The sequence below is a fragment of the Pelodiscus sinensis genome, chromosome 2, assembly GCF_049634645.1.
Source record: "Pelodiscus sinensis isolate JC-2024 chromosome 2, ASM4963464v1, whole genome shotgun sequence".
Taxonomy (NCBI): Eukaryota; Metazoa; Chordata; order Testudines; family Trionychidae; genus Pelodiscus; species Pelodiscus sinensis.
Window position 1 is genome coordinate 139282224 of NC_134712.1, and position 19168 is coordinate 139301391.

Here is a 19168-nt window from a genome sequence, read left to right on the forward strand (position 1 = left end):
ATTTTTGTGACACTAGAGAAGCTGAGTTATTGCCAATTCAGACAGTCTTACTGTAACTCACCTGCGTAGCCAGTGGTGAAAAACGTAATGGAGATAGAAGAGGAGGGAGAGGCCTGACCCAGTTCAATATATCAAGCAAGTTTTCACCAAGCTCTTCTTGTTCCTGATCAGAGGACTCTGAACTACTGTCCGTTAAGTCTGTCTGTACGACCACCTCTATAGTTTTGTCCTCATAAAAAGCACTGTTACCATAATAGTCCTGCAGACCTTCTTCAGTGGTCTTGCTCTCAAAGTGATCACTTCCAGAAGGCTTCTTGTCTACTTCTATCTGCAAAGCTGTTAAAGAATTTTGCTTTTTAAGGATTTCTGGTGAAGAATGAGAGCGAATCATTTTGCTGCCAGATTTCCTAGATTTTCGGGAGGTAGGTGCTTCTAGAAAAGACAGGAAAAAAATAACAGGTTTCCATTTTTTCATTCTGCTTTATCAAGTTAATAATACTGTGTGATTCAACATATATTGATCATGATTTTCTAAATGTTTTCATTTGGTGCCATCAAGGAGATTCATTTTCAAAAATATTTTTCATGGACTATGATTAAAATACAGACTTTTATATATTCTCAAATATAATTATACATTATGTCAAAAAGTTACTAGGAAAATTAAGGACATAGCTAAGGATTCGAATGAGGAAAAGCCAAAATTCAAGTGTCAACAATTTTAACACTATCCATTTTCATATGTGCACTAGAACTACATCTTGTTGAATTTCACATCTATTTCTACTCACAAGTAGCATCTTGTAATTTTCATTGTTTTAAATTAGGACAATGTGTGTAGTATAGTGTCTTTACTGATACAGACCCAAGATTCTACAGAGAAAAAGTATGCAGAGGGGATGGAAATTTGAACACTTCTGGAGAGGGAGGGAAAGGGAAGACAGTGTAATTTAGAAAAGAGGGCAAAGCCCTCTACTTGGGCAAAATTACTGTGCATTCACAAAATTACAGTGGTCTATGGCATTATTCCAGTGGTGAAATGTCTCTTTGGATGGAAAACTACTGGTTGCCTTAACTTTTCACTTCCTTCCTTTCTAGACTGTGTGTGATGTTAAGCATTGACCCAAACTTAACTGACACACAAAGCAATGTTTTAATTTATTATTTCATAATATCAGTGCCCACAGACACCATTGTGCTAGGCACTGTACAAAAAAAGCAAAGACGGATCTCTCCATCAAGAGGTCAAATGAAAGATTTATGCAAAACAATAAAATAACTAACATTAAAGTACTCATTTCACATTGAGGTGGCCATCGCTAAGGAGCCAAAACCCTAATATAGCATAACAAATGGAAAAGTTACATAAATCACAGTATTTGTGGTTCCTTAGCAATGTTTTGTACACACAGCTCCCGCTTGTAGTGCAACATCTTGTGCACGAGATGAGAATTTTTAAATAGCATGTCCACCTGCATTGCTATATGCCATTATGCCTGCATATACAGGTCACGTGGGGCAGAGCAAGCAGGACCACCCCTCAGTTTACCACCTATGGCACTAAGACAGAGCAATGTCTGCCTGCTACCCTGTAGTACCTTCAGAGCAGCAACTGAGTTAGTCTGTAACTGGAAAAGCTTAAAAAACAATAGTCTAGCACAGGGTTACTCAACATGTGGCCCGCAGCCTGTGGTGCACTTTGGATTTACACGGGACTAGACACACAGCCCATGGGTGGGATTCTTTGAACATGGTCTCCACTGAGAACAACAGCGAGATATCTCCCAGGCAGATTGAGCACTGAAAGACATAAGCAGACGGGCTGGCTGGAACAGACAGGAACAGGGTGTTGGCGTTTCTTGCCCCTAGGGAGGAGGCGCCGGGAGCATAGGGGCATTGTGGGAAATGATTTGTATTCCTGTCCTTCAGTGTGAAAGAAGCTATTTGCATATATATTTGCATGTATATGCAACCACACTTAAGTTGCGGCCCTCGGCATTTGCTATAAGTATCATTATGGCCCCCAGGACTTCTAAAGTTGAGTAGCTCTTGTCTAGCAGCACCTTAAAGACTAATAAAAAACACATGTAGATGGTATCATGAGCTTTCATGGGTACAACCCACTTTTTCAGATGAATTTGTAGTACCTTTGATTGATATTTTAACCACAGAGATACTTGCTTAATATTCAGCGAGTATTTAAGATTCAGCATAACATTTTTAGAATAGAAAATGTGTAATGTTTTGAGAAAATACAATAGTATTTAGCCTGAATAAGTCCATTTATTTTTAAATAGAAAAAACATCAAAATTCTATTGCAACATACCTTCTGTAAATAACTTGCCTGTTTCCTCTGGCGTCCTTGAGTGACCATGAATAGAAGCTGTTGAGAAAAAATAATTACTATATTTTGTTCTTCATGAGGGAAAAAAAAAAAAAAGATACTTTCAACAGCATTCCAAAATCTTTGTGTTCTCTCTCTCACCGAAGATGTAATCATGTTCTGGGCTCTGTTTTTTTCCTGTTGTGCTGTCAATGCACATCCAGAGTTCCTCCAGCAACAGTTTTATTTTTCCTGTTAAAAATAAATACTTATCAATTAAATAGCTTAAGTTTGTGAATACCATATCACTTTTATTCTAAGCATATGAACACAGTAAAATAGAGAATACTAATATCTAGCAATATATATTAACTACAGGCTTAAAAAAAAGTAAAGCAACCATTTTATCTGAGGAAAAAAATAGAATCAGAGAATATTAGGGTTGAAAAAGACCTCAGGAGGTTATCACGTCCAACCCCCTGTTCAAAGCTGGACTGACCCCAAATAAATCATCCCAACCACTGCTTTATCAAGCATGATCTTAAAAAGCTCTAAGGATGGAGATTCCACCACCTCCCTAGGTAACCCATTCCAGTGCTTCACCACCTCCCGAGTGAAAAAGTTTTTCCTAATATCCAACCTAGACCTCCCACCACTGCAACTTGATACCATCCTGGTTCTGTCATCTGCCACCACTGAAAACACTTTAGCTCCATCCTCTTTGCAACTCCCCTTCAGGTAGTTGAAAGCTGCTATCAAATTCCCCCTCATTCTTCTCTTCTGCAAACTAAATAAACCCAATTCCCTCAACCTATCCTCAATAAGTAATCTGTCCCAGCCTCTAATCGTTTTTACTGCCTTCTGCTAGACTCTCTCCAATTTGTCCACATCCTTTTTGTAGTGGGTGGCCCAAAACTGGATGCAACACTCCAGATGTGGCCACACCAGTGCAGAACAGAAGGAATGATTGTGTCCTTCCATCTCCTGGCAATGCTTCTACTAATGCAGACCAATGTGCAATTAACCTTCTTGGCAACAAGGGAACACTGTTGACTCATCCAGCTTCTCATCCACTGCCATCCCCAGGTCTCTTTCTGCAGAACTGCCACTCAGCCCCTAGCCTGTAGCATCCTAAGTGCAGAACTCTGAATTTGTCCTTGTGGAATCTCATCAGATTTATTTTGGTTCAGTCCTCCAACTGTCCTTTAAGCAGGTGCTTCTCAAAGATATCTACATAGTGCTATTGCCCAAAACAAACTGCTTCTTAATAATAGCAAAGCCCTGGCACTTCCTGGAACTGAATGTAAGTAAGTATCCATTTTACCAACAGGCACCAAATTAGAAAGAGAAGGATGAAGTGAAATACAAATTGACTAGTTTACAAAACCCAACAAGGAAACATGCCAGACTACTTGCAAGGGTGGTGGTGGTGGGGAATTGTACTTGAAGTCATATATAAATACTCTAAAATGAGAAATTTAAAAAGAGGAAAGTGTTTCCTTTTTATTCTTCTGTTTTTCTGTTCAACAAAATTCTGTCCGTTTTTTAAAAAATAAAAGAATTGGTTTCCCGAAAGAGCAAATGTGAGAGTGCATATAAGAGTTGCAAAAGGGCAACGAGTCAGGCAACCCTCACATTCAGTGTGGAATCTCTCCTCAATGATTAAATTGCATCCTGGAAGATTGTCCTGACTCTGTACTCATACTATCTGTTTGCTTTGCTAGCTCAATTATTTCCATCTGGAATTAGAAAAATGAAGAGCAGAAGGGCCTACTGAATATTCAGCAGATGTGTTAATTGCATGCAAGGTATAAAACAGAAGTGATTAGTTATGATGAAATATTCCTTATTTCCTTCTTTTAGGTAATTCTCTTTGGCCTCCTTGGGGAAGGTAGCTGTCAGTTTGATAAACAATAGCAAAGATTTTGTGACAAAGATTAAATTCCTATTTTTAATCATTTACTTTCCTCGTCATGATCTGAACCCAGGACACCGAAAAAGAGATAATCTGCCTAGCACAGCGTTTCCCAAACTATGGGCCACGGCCCAGTATCGGTCCGTGGGAAAAAAATACCGGGCCTCAGCATGGCTGCCAGGAGGGGAGCAGAGCGGGGTGCACTGGGAGGAGGAGTGGAGGAACCGGCCGCCGGGAAGCAGTGCTGGGGACAGTGGTGCTGTGCCTGTGGAGATCTGGGCAGGTAGGTAGGCGGCCAAAGCAGGGCTGGGAGCAGTGGGGCTCTCCCGCGGAGATCCGGGCGGGTGGCAAAAACAGGGACGGGAGTGGCGGAGTTGTCCCACAGAGATCCGGGCAGGCGGGTGGCAAAAGCAGGGCTTGGGGCAGTGGGGCTGTCCCACAGAGATCCGGGTGGGCGGGCGGGCGACGAAAGCAGGGCTGGGGGTAGCGGGGGTGTCCCATGGAGATGCGAGCAGCGAAAGCAGGACTGGGGAAGTGGGGCTCTCCCGTGGAGATCCGGGCACGTGGGCAGGCGGGTGGGTGACAGAAGCAGGGTTGAGGGCAGCGGGGCTGTCCGGTGGCGGCGATCGGAAAGGGCAGGCAGTGGAACCAGGGCTGCACTGGGGGAGGGGGAGCTGGCCGGGGGAGATCAGGAGGAGGAGGATGGGAGAATCAGCTGCCGGAAGCAGGGCTCGATGAGGTCAGCAGGGCTGGGGAGGATCGTCAGGGGAGCGGGGCTGACCAGGGAGATTGGTGGGTGGGGGGAACCAGCAACTGGAAGCAGGGCTGGACGGGGGAGATCGGGAAGAGAAAGGGGGGGGGGGGGGAGCGGGACTGACCTGGGCTCATGCAGACCCTGGCAGACGAGTGAGTCTGACCGGGGATTTCATTTTGCCCCTTCTCTCCTCACATACCCTCCCTGGATTAGTTGCGAACTGCCTGGCAGGTAGACACACACAGAGAGCATGAGCACATCTACCAGCCAGGAAGCTAAGGACTAATACACCTAATTATAATAAAATGTACCTAATTAGAAAATACCAGGCATTTTATATGTCTGGTAATTTCTTTCCCAGACAAAACCTTCAAATACCGGACTGTCCAGTACAAAACCGGACACCTGGCACCTACCCTTCTTTGCATCCTCCCTCTTAGCCAGATACCCTACTCCCAATCTGCTCCTGCTCCCGCCTCCTGAAGTGTTCATGTGGCGCTGGGTCCTCCAAGCCCTGGCCCAGGCTGGGTGGAGGATGCAGCCAGGTGAAACACTGAAAATTTATTCATTTTTCATTTTTTTTATATGCTTTTATATTTTTGGGCTGCAAAAGACAGTACTGAAAAAAAACAGGTTCCAACTAAAGTAAAAAGTTTGGGAAACCCTGATCTATCCAGCTTTCTATCCATTTTACAGTCCAGTTATCCAATCCATATTCTCGTAACTTTCTGGCAAGAATATTGTGGGTGACTGTATCATAAGCTTTGCTAACGCTGGCTGTGGGAGGACCAGAAACAACTTATCTGAATATTCGCCATTTGATTATTGAATATGCAAATATGCAAATGAATGTTACCGGGCCTCCAAAAGCTCATGAATAGATTTACTGGTCCCCGTGTCAAAAAGTTTGGGAACCCTCGGATGAGATGGAGGGATAGCGTATATTTATTTGATGAATTTTGTGCAATTTCTAACTGGTGTTTGCACATGAAAAATTATTTTAAAAAAGTGATTATAATTTAAAATATCAGAGACTTCTTAGCATGAAGTAATGGAAGTGAACAATTGGATATCAACTATAATGGTGTATATTCCATCAGACCAGTGAACTAATTTTCATTTCTAATGTCAATTAATTCTGCTCTATTAATATATATTCATTACAAATTTATTTTCAGTCATCTGCACTGTTAAAAATGCTGCTTTCAAGACAGTGAAATATATTCCTGCAGAATTATAGTACATTTCAAATAGATTTTTTTCAGTGCAAAATAAATTAACAGAAATGTACCTTTGTCTATGTTTACTATTGGATCTTCTCTTGTACTCTGGGTCTCTGCATGTTTCAACACTGAAAAGAAAGTATATAGTTTAGTAACATACTGAAAAAAAGGGTTTAAATACAACTATGTATCTGAAAGCAAACATACTGGATACTCACCCTTTTTGCATTTCTCTTTGGGAAGGTCATCACGTTTTTTCTGTTTAACATTAATAACTGTGTTAAACTGTTATGCAATACATACGTATTTTACAGTATTTACACTAAAAAGACCAGTGATTTTTGGTCAGTATTTATTTCAAGCACACTAATTTATAAATTATGTGTAGAGTTTGAAACTGCAATAAAAATACTAAATGTTGTAACTCAATATCCTCAAGCAAGTTCAAGATGTTAGTAGTAAACACATGAATATCTTAGGCTGAGAAATTCATGTCTGCAGTTATTGTATCTACTTTTTTTTAAAAACGAAATACTTCAGAAAAATTCACACAGACCCAAAAGTTGCCAATTACTACCTGTGCCTTCTTTAGCTCCTTTTCAAGAACTTTCTTTTCAGTCTTCAACTGTTTGAAGTCTTGCGTATGCTTTGTTGCTGCCTCTTTATTTAAATAAAAAAAAAGATCCATAGGCATGAGACTACTAAGGAACACGTCAAAGTATCTAAAACCAATATAAACGTAGAATAAATACCATGGAAATCCTGCATTTTTGGTTTGCTAAATTTTGCAAGTTTATGTGGGATTGATGTTTGCACGATTACTTCCGAAGTATTTTACCAGGAGAAGAACAGACCAGATGCATATTTATAGTTACAATAAGACAACACCAAAGCAGCACAAAATGAACTATCCTTTCAGTATTTAAATACAACCCCATACCTTCCAGATAGAAAAGGTGGGTCCAAGCTGAGTGATATTTTTCACATGCCCTAATTATCGCATTTAATGAAGCAGCTAGGGAATTAGAAGTTAAATTAAAAATGTATTAATGTTGCAAAGGTCAAATTCAGTCCTAGCACATAAAATGCAAGTTCCTTTTACTTCTATGGGAGTCATGCTCACTTGCACCAAGACTGAATATGGTCTTCTTGCAGCATTGGCACCAATGGTCTTTGTACTCAAACACTGACCTGTAGAGTTGGGTTTTTTTATTAAGTGACTTACCAAAATTGTAAGAGCTGAAACCAAAGATATTGACTGTAATCATTTATTAATTATACATCCCTACTGTAAATTCTAGCGTTATAGTCTAATTTCTGCATTTTGTAAATCATCATCTGGAACCTCTTCTCCACTATAGATGTTTGCATTATGGCTCATTCTCAACTTTATAACCCTTCAGATATTTCAGCTCTATAGCATCTCCAATAAATATGGGCAAAACAGAGGCTATAACCTTTCTTCCTAAACCCTTTTCCTACTTTACTTCTCCATTAAGACTGGCATTAATATATCCTCCATGTTGCCCAGGTCTAAACTGGAGGCCATCTTCAACTCCATTCTTTTTCTTTCCCTCCAGACCAGTTTTTTCTCTATAATACTTCTAAAATTTGTTCCTTCCTTGCTGAATATTGGCAAAATTGCTCAAACACACCATTATCTCCTCCTCCTCCCAGCTCTTTTTGATAGTAACAGTGAATCCCTCTAAATGTCAAAAATGCCACTAAAAATCCTCTCAAATCTGTTACTCAATTGGATAGCCATTCCAGGGCTGTGATTTGAAATAATACAACAACATGGGTAATAATGTGAGTAATATGAAGATCCCATAGTTTCCATGTTTAGAAGTCAAACATTTTATTAAGCAGTCTGAGTACAAGGCAGCTCTATCTAGACGTTTAATCAAATTTGGGACGTTGACCCAGGAGTAAGCTGGAACAAATGTTTAATGTCTTAGGCTAGGTCTAAACTACCAGGTTATTTCAAAATAATAACTCCCAAAATAACTATTTCAAAATAAGCTTATTCCTCTTCACAAGCAGGAATTATTATTTTGAAACAGCGGGCTTGGTGGTATGGATGCTCACCCTGTAATTTTGAAATAACTGCCCAGTGTAGACATGCCTTAAAAGTTGTTGATAACAATCCACATGAAAAGATGAGAGAAGGATTTGGACAAAAAAGGCTCATCTAGATTAGTGGGTCTCTAGAAGATATCTTCAATTTTCACAAAACCAAGAAAATGTTATAAGTTACTGGATAGACTTCATTTAATATCACTCACATTTTTGCCACTAAGGTTGCACTCTCATGGAGTACTTGCAGGGAAAGGGGAATCTATGTGTACCTGTCATGACTGTGTCCAGGAATCTGATTAGTTTGTGAGAAAGTTATTTATGAGATTCATTTTATGACAAAATGCTGGCTTCCCACAGAATCCTCTGACACACTTATCTGATACTTTAGTAAATGGGTATACATTTTAAAACAATGAATTTTTTTATTTTTAGCAGTTGGAATATTGCACATAATTGAAAAAAATGGTACTCCTACAGAATTATGATACAGTAAAATATGAACTGGCCTTGTAATGAAAATTATTTCATACCAAGACACACAATTGAAAACTCCAAACGAAGCACAGACGTTTTAATAATCAGGCTACCCTTAGTATTCTAGTCAAAGAAGGCACACTCTCCAACCATCAACCCAGAATTTTAGCCAAATTCTTTAAAAATTAACCTGATCCTGAATAAGTTCTGTAATATGTTAAATGCTTAATTTTAACTTTGTCTTAATGAAGGTTTAAGAATGATTAAGTGAACTGTTAATATCGTAAACTGACTGCAAAAGTGACAATTACCTTCCAGTTTTTTCACTTTGGCTTCCAGTTTCTTCTTCCTGATCATAAAAATAACAGAATAAAAACTTATTTTATGTTTAGATCTCTCCATGCTACATAAGATCCCAGCTGAAATACAAATCCATTTATGTGTATAAACTACACAGCACTTCATACATTATTTAAACCAAAATCTTTTAATATGGGTGCCTAAAGTTAAGGATTTAAACCGGGGCCTGTTTCTGAGAGATACTCGATGGCAGGGGGAAAAGGGAAGTGAGAAGTCAGGCCACTAATTTACATAGCCAAATGTGGATTTAGATACTTTACCAGAAGCAACCATTTCAATATTTGGGCCTAACTTGTCTGGCTTTAGCAGCCCCATCTATAAAACAAATGATATTTGATACAATAAAACAGTCATCCCCAAGCATTTTACTTTGTGCCCCCAGGTCCAAATACCAGTAAGCAGTGCTTTTTTTGTGATGGTACTGCCCAGTATGCAGTACCAGCACCTCCACACATAGCTTACCTGGAAAGAACAGAGTGTACCAGTACCTCTATAATGAAAATGGCCGACAGTCGGCTGGGCCTTAAAGAGTACCAGCACCTTTTTAAAAAAAAAAAAACCAAAAAACGCACTGCCAGCAAGGTTAGAGCCACAGTCGCAGCCAGGCTGGGAACCATGGGCAGAGGCCAGGGCCAAAGCTAAGGGTGGGTCTGGGAGCCAAGAGCAGAGTCGCAGATGGGGACCAAGGGCTAGAGCCACAGCTGGAGAAGGGACTGAAAGCGGAGACATGCCTAGGATCTGGAGCCAAAGCAGGACTGGATGGCGCTCCCTTTGGGGGCTAGCCCAGGCTCCATCACAGCTCCCCAAACATTCCTCCACCACCCAAAGGGGAGCACACCCCACAATTTTGAGACCTCCACCCTAAAATGTGGTGAAACCTTAACAAGGTTTGAAATGCTGCTAAATTAAGAGAGGTCCCTGAAAAGGGGGGGAAAAAACCCTTAGTAACTCTTAAGTCCCACAGCCTCTGACTGAGTATTTGAGAACCTAGATACGGCAGTAAGTGCTTAAATTTTGGTGCCCCAATTTGCAAAAATTCTGACTTTAGTGACTTCCCAAAATGAACAGATCAAAACCTAGTCTTCTAATGCCTTCTTTAACCAGATCATACCTCTCAAAGTTTTCTTCACATTGTTACATTTAATTATGACTGATAACTAGAATAAAAACAGCTTGCTCACCTTCTCAAAGCGGAGGCCAACAGATAACAATGTACTAAGAGTAAAGTATTTGTGCATTTCCATAAGAAGAATGTACAAGAATAAGTTTTTAGAAAAGAATGACTCACACAGCATCATTTCTAGCAATTTCTTCTTTCACCCGAGCATATTCCAGATGAGTCTGCTGATAAATCTTGAGAGAACTCTAAAGAAAACAATAATAAAACATTGTCCATATAGTAAACAAAAAACTTCAGGTTGGCATAGTTTTGCCTGTTATACAGTATATAAATGGACAGCAATCAAGGAACATACACTACCCGGGAAATTGGAAGACTAGAAAAGGAAGTGTTTCCCCTAAGATTCCTGTTCTCTAGGGTACAAGCTACAATAGCTGTATTTGTCTGTGTTTCCAGCAGCTAACTAGACCAAAAAAAAAAAAATCAATGTTAAATTGGGGAGTGCAAATACTATCGATGGAACATTCTGCCCTTGCTGAACAGGTACCAGCACCTCTTAACCCTTGCTGACATTCAGCTCATCTGAAGAACTGGGTTTTGTCAACTAACGCTCATGATATTCCTCCCCCCCCCCCCCACCACCACTCAACCCAGGCTGTCAAGCTATTAAAATTAATCATGATTAAAAATGAATAGTTATTAATCTCAATCCTGCAGTAAATAAAATGCCATTTATGTAAATAGTTTGTGTATTTTCTACAGCTTGAATTACAAAGTTTACAGTGCTCACTATTTTTTATTACAAATATTTGCATTGTCAAAAAAAAGAAATAGTACTTTCCAATTCACATCATACAAGTGTGTAGTGCTCGCTCTTGTGAAACTGTACCTTACAATTGTAGAATTATGTACAAAAATAACTGCATTCAAAAATAAAATTGAGGAAAACTTTAGGCTATGTCTACACTGCAAGTTTCTTGCGCATCCATGGCCATGTTGACACTCTCTTGTGCAAGAAAGCTCTGATGGCCATTTTAGCCATAGAGGTTTCTTGAGCAAGAAACCCGTTGCCTGTCCACACTGCCCTCTTGCGCAAGAGGGCTTATCCCTTGTGGGGAGAGGAATAACCCTTGAGCAAGAAGCCCTCTGATCCAATGTCTGACTGTAAATTTACTTGTGCAAGAATGCACGTGCTTTGTAGATGCTCCGCAAATTTTTGCGCAAGAACAGTTGTTCTTGCACAAAAAGCCTGCAGTGTAGATGTAGCCTTAGAGACTACACTCTATTCAGTCCTACTTTTAGTGCAGCCAATTGCTCAACCAAGTTTGTTTACATTTGCAGGAGATAGTGCTGCCTACCTCTTGTTTAAACTGTCACTTCAAATTCCCATGACAGTCTTATAGCTGGCACAGCAAAGTATTTATGTACCATGTGCACTAAACAGTCACATGTCACTTCATGCTTCAGCCACCATTCCAAAGGACATACTTCCATGCTGATGACACTTGTTTAAAAAATTGTGTTAATTAAATTTGAGAGTGAACTCCATGGGAGAAAACTACATGACTCCTGATCCATTTGACCAGGATTTCATGGTATAGTAGTCTTGGCATGATGACCCAGCACATATTAAGGATGTTAAATAATGGTTATTTTACTAGTCGACGGAATTTCCCTTGACTAGTCGATAGGCACTTCCGCATTCCTTCCACCTGGGGCTCTTGTACATTTCAGAGGAGGAACGCGGAACTCCGCATGCCGCCTGGGGCCAGCAGGAAGTCCAGCTGACTCCGGGCTGCAAGTGGCATGCCAGCTTTGAAATGCACAAGAGTCCGCAATGGAGGCTCTTGTGCATTTCAAAGCGGCAGCACAGCAATGAGCCCGGGGTCAGCAGGGGACTCCAAGTGCCCCATTGACCCCAGGCTCCATGCTGCACTGCCGATTTGAAATGCCACATGGAGCTGGGGTCAGCTGGGGACTTCGCAGATGATCCGAGCTTCCACAGAAATGCTGCACTGGAGCTCAGGATCAGCTGGGGAGTCCCCAACTGACCCCAGGTTCTACATGCAGCAGCGCCACACAGCTAATTCCGGGATCATCTGTGTGGCGCTTTGCCTTTCAAACACTGAGGCGGCGTTTCAGAGGGAAATATTTCGAAATAACAGGTGGCTTGTGCAGACGTGAGGTAGCTATTTCAGGATACATCCGGTATCCCGAAATAGTTGTGCAGTGTATACGTACCCGAAGAGTGGCAGAATTTGAACATTTGGCTCCGAGTTGCCAAGCAATTTGAGGGAGAGATGAAACCGTTCCAGTATGTTGCTTAGTCACAGCTAAAGTTAGGGTAGAGGCAATAAAATTCTCTAGTCTGTTGCAACAAAACTTTTATTAAAGATTTCCAACTCCAACAATCCTCCCACTTTTCAGCATACCTTTTTCTCTTCCAATTCTGCTTTCAGAGACCCCAATTCTTGCTGACACTTTTCCAGAGGAGAGATTTTTTGTAGCATTTGTTCCACTTGATGACGAAGAGTACTATTCTCTCTGAAATGGACAAAAACTACAGAACATGTAGCCAAAAAAACCATGGATTTTTGTTCAAGTGTAAACTCAGTGCTATATTTCCTAAAACAGCAACTACTTTGCTATTCCCTACAGGACAGCTGAAAATGCTCTCCAGCTACTTGCTTGCTTTACTGTTGTAGCTGTGTGTGTCTCACGATATTAGTGACAAGAGGGTTGTGGTAACACATTTTGCTGGCCCTGAGGTGCCTGCCATAAACTCAACCACTTGTCTTTCACAAGCGGAAGTTGGTGCAATAAAAGATCTTTCATTTACCTAATCCCTCCAACTACTTGAACATATCTGGCGTAAAAGCCAACTTAGCATATTATAGGGGAAAACGCTATTTTCATAAATTAGGAACAGATTCAAAGAGAAATGAGTGGAATGTGTAATTCTATGTCTCCATACTGGCTCACTGACCATAAAAATAAATGTAATTCCGCCCTCATCACTGAATGCATTTGAGTAGCTAGAGAACCCTTACTTTGAACTCATAACAAAAGGCAAGATCCTCACTTCCACGTAGGCCATTTAATGTCATGTAAAAAGGCCTCAAAATCCTGAATCTACCTATTGGAAGGATTCCCCAGCATAGACCTAGCATAGGATCCTTTGTAGCCTTGGCATAGTGGGGACATGTCTAGAGAGGAGTTATAGCACTGCAGAGTTTTCAAGTAGAAATGTGGACCAAGGGCAACCCGAGGCAGCAACCATTACTAGGACAAGGTCATTTAGGTCTAAATTACACAGGGAGAATATTGTAAAATGGAATTAGTGATCATGTGAGTATCCATTATTTTATATTGATAAATACCCCTATTTCCTACTCCAGAATATATGCCAAACCAAACAGATAATACAACTGAATTTTCTTCTTACCTTTCAGCCAACTGAAGCTGTGATATCTTGTTAAGGAAAAAATTAAAACAGTAAGTTGACCACGGTTATCTCAAAAGCATAATAAATGGAAAAATGGGTTGGAATCCCAACAACTAAGAAGAAAAATCAAGTCATTATACTCTTCCCAGGGGAAATTACTCAGAGGAACAAAACTAATGTTTAATGGTAAAACAGAATTGATACAAGGACAAGAATGAAGTGAGTATGTTGAGGAAAAAATTCAATACCTATGTTGAATCACTGACTTTGTTAAGCCCCTGATGAAATAATTCTTAATCCTTCATTACACTTAGACAATTTTTTAAAAATACTGGTGAAACAGCCAAAACTCAGGTGTATTCAGTTTCCATTTCTAAAGCCCAATATTTTTTCCATATACTCTATAGATTAAGTTGTTCAATACTTTTGAATAGCCATTCTCAAACTGTGGATCAGGACCCCACTTTAATGAGGTCATCATGGCAAGCAAACTTACTGGGGCCGGGGCCAAGGCCAAAACCTGAGTTTCTCCACTGGCAGAAGCTCCAGGTTACAGACCCCATGTCTGGGGTGGAAGGACTTGGGCTTTGGTCCCCCATCCACCAAGGGAGAGCTCACATTTCTGTCCCTGTATAGTAATATTTGTTGTCAGAAGGTGGTTTAAATGCAGTGACGTTTAAGAACCCCTGCTTTAGAATAAGCAGTACTTGCTACAAACAAACTTGTAATCTTAATTTCTAACTTCACAAATTCCTCAAAACCCTGTTAAATGAAGTGTTCACACATAAATACAACAAAATACTAAGAGGAATATAGAAACAAAGGATATCATCACACTTCTGTTGATATTCTGTCAGCAAGTGGCTGTAGAAAAAAAATAAGTTGCTTATATGGGTGATCTTTCAGTTTGTTTTTGCATCCAATGTAGACAATCAAGTTTTATACAGTAATACCACTTCTTATTCATCATACCGAAACACAGAAAGCTTTGTCTGTTACAAACCCAGATTAGCTACATACTAAAAATAAGTTTAATTTAACAATGCAAGCATCAAGTTTAATTTTATCTGACTTTGAAAATATCAAATCTGAACACAGTTCTAGGCTTGTGTATGTGACGTCATTAGCTATTTTTTCTTACTTACCTATTTAAGCTTCTAAATTCAAAAAGTTGTTAAAGGTTAAGAGATAAGAGACTTTCCTAATTAAATTACACTTTGGCTCATCTGATGTATTCATCTCATTCTAGTAAAATATATTTAACACAATATACAACTTGTAACAGGGATTAGCATCTTAATGATAGAACTAACATTTTCTTCAGAAAAAGTAGACTTCAGAAATCTTAACTGTCAGATTCTGCTTCCAAAGATGTTTTCTACTAAATTTGCTTACTGAATGCCGGCTAAAAAGGAACTTTCTTACTTTAAAACATTTGTTTGATGTAAGTAAATTTAATCCTGGGGAAATTCTGCATACTGTATCTAAATAATACTATATGATCAATTATTTCAGTAGTTTATTTCAAAATACCTGTCAGCAATTATGTCTCTAACAATACAAACAAAAAAGAATTCCTCCAAGTGTAGAAATTAAGAAACCACTGTTTCTCTACTCCCCCATTTCCAGAGCCTAGCAGGAGAGAGAGAGGGTATGTCTACACTACCCTGCTAGTTCGAACTAGCGGGGTAATATAGGCATACCGCACTTGCAAATGAAGCCCGGGATTTGAATTTCCCAGGCTTCATTTGCATAAGCCGGGCGCCGCCATTTTTAAATCCCGGCTAGTTCGAACCCCGTGCCGCGCGACTACACGGATTAGGCTTCCTAATCCGAACTAGCTGTACTCCTCATTCCACGAGGAGTACAGCTAGTTCGGATTAGGAAGCCTAATCCGAACTAGCTAATCCGTGCCGCGGGTAGCCGCGCGGCACGGGGTTCGAACTAGCCGGGATTTAAAAATGGCGGCGCCCGGCTTATGCAAATGAAGCCCGGGAAATTCAAATCCCGGGCTTCATTTGCAAGTGCGGTATGCCTACATTACCCTCCTAGTTTGAATTAGGAGGGTAGTATAGAAATACCCAGAGACACTTGTAACCTCTTCCCCTTCTAGAGCTCAGCATGTGAGAATGGCCCCCTCTTGGACCATTCATATGCATTTCCCTCTCCACCAATGCACTCGCATCTCCTCCTGACTAGAACCCTGCTGTGGGTTTGGCCCAGACACTCACACCGTCTCCACCTCCAGAGTACAGCCATGCTCCCAACACTTGTATCTCCTAACTCCCAGGGTTCCAGAGGAAGAAACGTCCTGATATCGGATTCCAGGTTTGTTTGGAATTTCCTGCATGTCACTTCCTTCCTTCAGGGCAAGCCAAGGATCATAGCAGCCAGGAATCATCCAGATTCCTTCCCTCCCTCCAGCAGTGTCTGATTTGTGAGCTGGACTCTGTCAGATCCAGCACCCCTAGTCGTGGCCAGCAGATTTGCAGCCTATTTCTGTGAGAAAAAGGAAATTCTGCACACAGCATTAATTTCTGAGCAATTTCTGCACAGGTACGGCACACAATTCTCATAAGAGTGTCGTACGTAAAAGTAAGACTAATAGCAAGTCTAAAATAAATGAAGACATGCTAGGGTAAGCGTCAATACATATTTCAGACAGTATAAGCAACAAGGAGTCCTGTAGCACCTTATAGACTAACAGATGTATTGGAGCATAAGCTTTCGTGGGCAAAGACCCACTTCGTCAGATGCATGTACAGTAGAGAACCTATCATCCAACCTAAATGGGACCGACAGGTGGTCGGATTACCAAAAATGTTGGATGATAGGGACTCTACTGTAGCCAGGGCTGCTTGTTCCCATCCCTGCCTAGCCCTGGCCCCTTCCCTCCCTGCAGCCCCCGGGCGCCCGGCACTGCACACTGCCCCATCGCTCTCTTGGAGCCGCTGTTGCCACTCCTGCTGGTGCCGCTTCATCCCTGGGAGCTGTAAGCATCAGCGGCTCCAGGAGAGCGACAGGGTAGCGAGTGGGGCCATTCTCCCTGCCCGCGCTTTATCCGACCCTGCAGCTCCTGCGGACAAAGCGGCACCGGCAGGAGCGGCATTAGCGGCTCCAGGAGAGCAACCAGGCAGCGAGCGAGGCCATTCTTCCGGCCAGTGCCCTGGAGCCGCTCCTGCTGGCGCCGCTTTGTCCCTGGGAGCTGCAGGGTTGGATAAAGCGGAATGTCGGATTACCAAAGGTCAGATAATCCGGACTCTACTTTAGTAGAAATTTCCAGAGGCAGGTATAAATATGCAGGCTAGAGACAACGAGGTTAATTCAGTCAGGGACAGTGAGGCCTACTTCTAGCAGTGGATGTGAATGTGTGAACATGAAGAGAGGAGAAATTGTTTTTGTACTTGGCTAGCCTCACCCTCCCTGACTGAAGTAACCTCGTTGTCTCTAGCCTGCATATTTATACCTGCCTCTGGAAATTTCCACTACATGCATCTGACGAAGTGGGTCTTTGTCCACAAAAGCTTATGCTCTAATACATCTGTTAATCTATGAAGTGCCACAGGCCTCCTTGTTGCTTTTGCAGATCCAGAGTAACGCGGCTACCCTCTGATATTCAGACAGTATAATTTAGGCCTGAGATCTTTCCCGAGAAAGCTATGTACAGCCGGTCCACGACTTGGAATTATGTTCCAAGCACTTGGTCGTAACTCAACGTGTTTGTAAGTTGGATTATATTCACTGACATATGGCCACGCTGTTCGTAAGTGCGGATTTCGTTCGTAACTTGGGTTCTGGCTGTATAGGAGGTTGGTCGTAAATAAGAACTGTCATAAATCAATGTGTTCGTAACTCGGGGACCGGCTGTATATTTTGCTTTTTTTGTGATGACCAACATCCACAATGTACAATACATTAAAATAGTCATTCAGCTATAAAATGCATTTTATTTAAAAAGCCTACCAACTTAAACAATAAAAATGCATCGGTGTAAATTATATCACTTGTACTTACTCTGTGTCTATTATTTTTTGCTTCAGTGCAATTAATGCAGCTACATATTCATTTAAACTCTGTAAAGAAAAAAAAAACTCAAGTTGGCAAAGGAATTTCACACCAAAAATAGTACAGACAGTACACACCCTCCTAAACTTAGGAAACTTGTTAACTATTAACATCTGCTATATATTTAAGAAAGTTTGTGTCTGTCCATCCATCTGTCTCTTCAAGAACTCCTACTAAATGGTAAGAGCAAAGACCACCAAATTTAGTGCACAGCTTCCTCTTATCATAACTTAGAGCAAGATAAAGATTTGGTTGTTCCAGGTCAATGGGATGTGCCTGGATTGGGATTGCTTCTCAAACAGAAAGGGAGGGGTCTGCTAGCAGGGATACTTATACCACATAATGACCACAGGGAGGCAGCAAAGAGCCAGAGACGCGGACCAGGACAGCTATAACCCCATTGGGGCAGCAGGGGGCATGGCTGGAGAAAGGGACAGCTATCTACTGTATGTTTGAGAGAGTCTGTCTGTCCCGCAGGTGGGGCACCTGCTCCCTTCCTCTGGCTATGCCTGCTACAGCAACCATGGCAAGGTGCTTTTCACCGGGCCCCAAGCTTCTGCAGCAAGAGAGTGCTGGGGCTGTCCTCTCTCCCTGAAGCAGCCTGCATACTGAACCTCTCATCCCCAGCCCCACCCCAGGGCAATGATTTAAATGAAGAAAAACAAACATTTCAGTTACAGTCCAGAGCAATGCCAGGCAAATCCTCTAGTTCTATATATTTTCAAGTTGACAGTAAACTAAGCATCTTTTTTCTTTTATGCCGCACACTAAATCCTGACAAACACTAAAACAACTGAAGTGAATCCTCATGCTGCTTTCCTAATTTATCTAGACCACTGATTTCCTATTTACAATTTAAATATTTCTGAGAATGCTAATGCTCATTTCCAATTCAAACTTTTTTCCAAAAACGTCCTATGGGAAAAGCTTCTCGCTCTCATCTAATACATGAAATGGATTTACTGAGCAATACTACAGAAAACGTGGGACTTCGAGTTTTAAGAAATTACAATGGAAACTTGAAGATCCATATTTCCACATGGACCATTTTAAATTAACACTTCTCCCAATCCAAAGGTATGTGAATTGAAAGGTTCCCCTTTGAAAAATGAGGGAAAGAAGACGGTTTACTGGAAAACTTCTGTGCTTTCTAGACTCTAGAGAGTTAGACTAGTTTACACTTTTTTTTTGACAAATAAATTTCAGCCTCTTAGAAATCCAGCACCACTTTTTACTTTTCAAATACTATGCCCAAGATCTACTGCCTGTGTTTGTGTCGCTTGGTCAGAAAGAATTAGTAATACTATTTAAAATTGTAACACATACAGAAAATACAGAGAAACCCAAGGTACCCTTCAAGATGCATGCACTACTAATTTAAACTATAATCTTATTGAAGGATGTAACCG

The 19168-nt window shown here is 41.0% G+C and overlaps 1 protein-coding gene across 3 annotated transcripts in view; it reads right to left on the minus strand.

The window, feature by feature from the left end:
- ICE1 (interactor of little elongation complex ELL subunit 1) overlaps positions 1 to 19168 on the minus strand; it is a 61606-nt gene that overhangs the window by 38022 nt on the left and 4416 nt on the right. For all 3 annotated transcript variants that reach the window (XR_012901813.1, XM_075921506.1, XM_075921507.1), the window contains exons 2-13: positions 17709 to 17767; positions 14523 to 14558; positions 13695 to 13712; positions 12682 to 12793; positions 10418 to 10494; positions 9081 to 9118; positions 6794 to 6876; positions 6435 to 6474; positions 6285 to 6344; positions 2487 to 2576; positions 2328 to 2384; positions 62 to 432 (exon numbers count right to left, since the gene is read on the minus strand). Coding sequence is in view for 2 of the 3 variants with exons in the window: in XM_075921506.1 (XP_075777621.1) it covers positions 62 to 432; positions 2328 to 2384; positions 2487 to 2576; positions 6285 to 6344; positions 6435 to 6474; positions 6794 to 6876; positions 9081 to 9118; positions 10418 to 10494; positions 12682 to 12793; positions 13695 to 13712; positions 14523 to 14558; positions 17709 to 17767 (1041 nt within the window). In the remaining variant the exon portion in view is untranslated. The remainder of the gene's footprint in view (positions 1 to 61; positions 433 to 2327; positions 2385 to 2486; positions 2577 to 6284; positions 6345 to 6434; positions 6475 to 6793; positions 6877 to 9080; positions 9119 to 10417; positions 10495 to 12681; positions 12794 to 13694; positions 13713 to 14522; positions 14559 to 17708; positions 17768 to 19168) is intronic.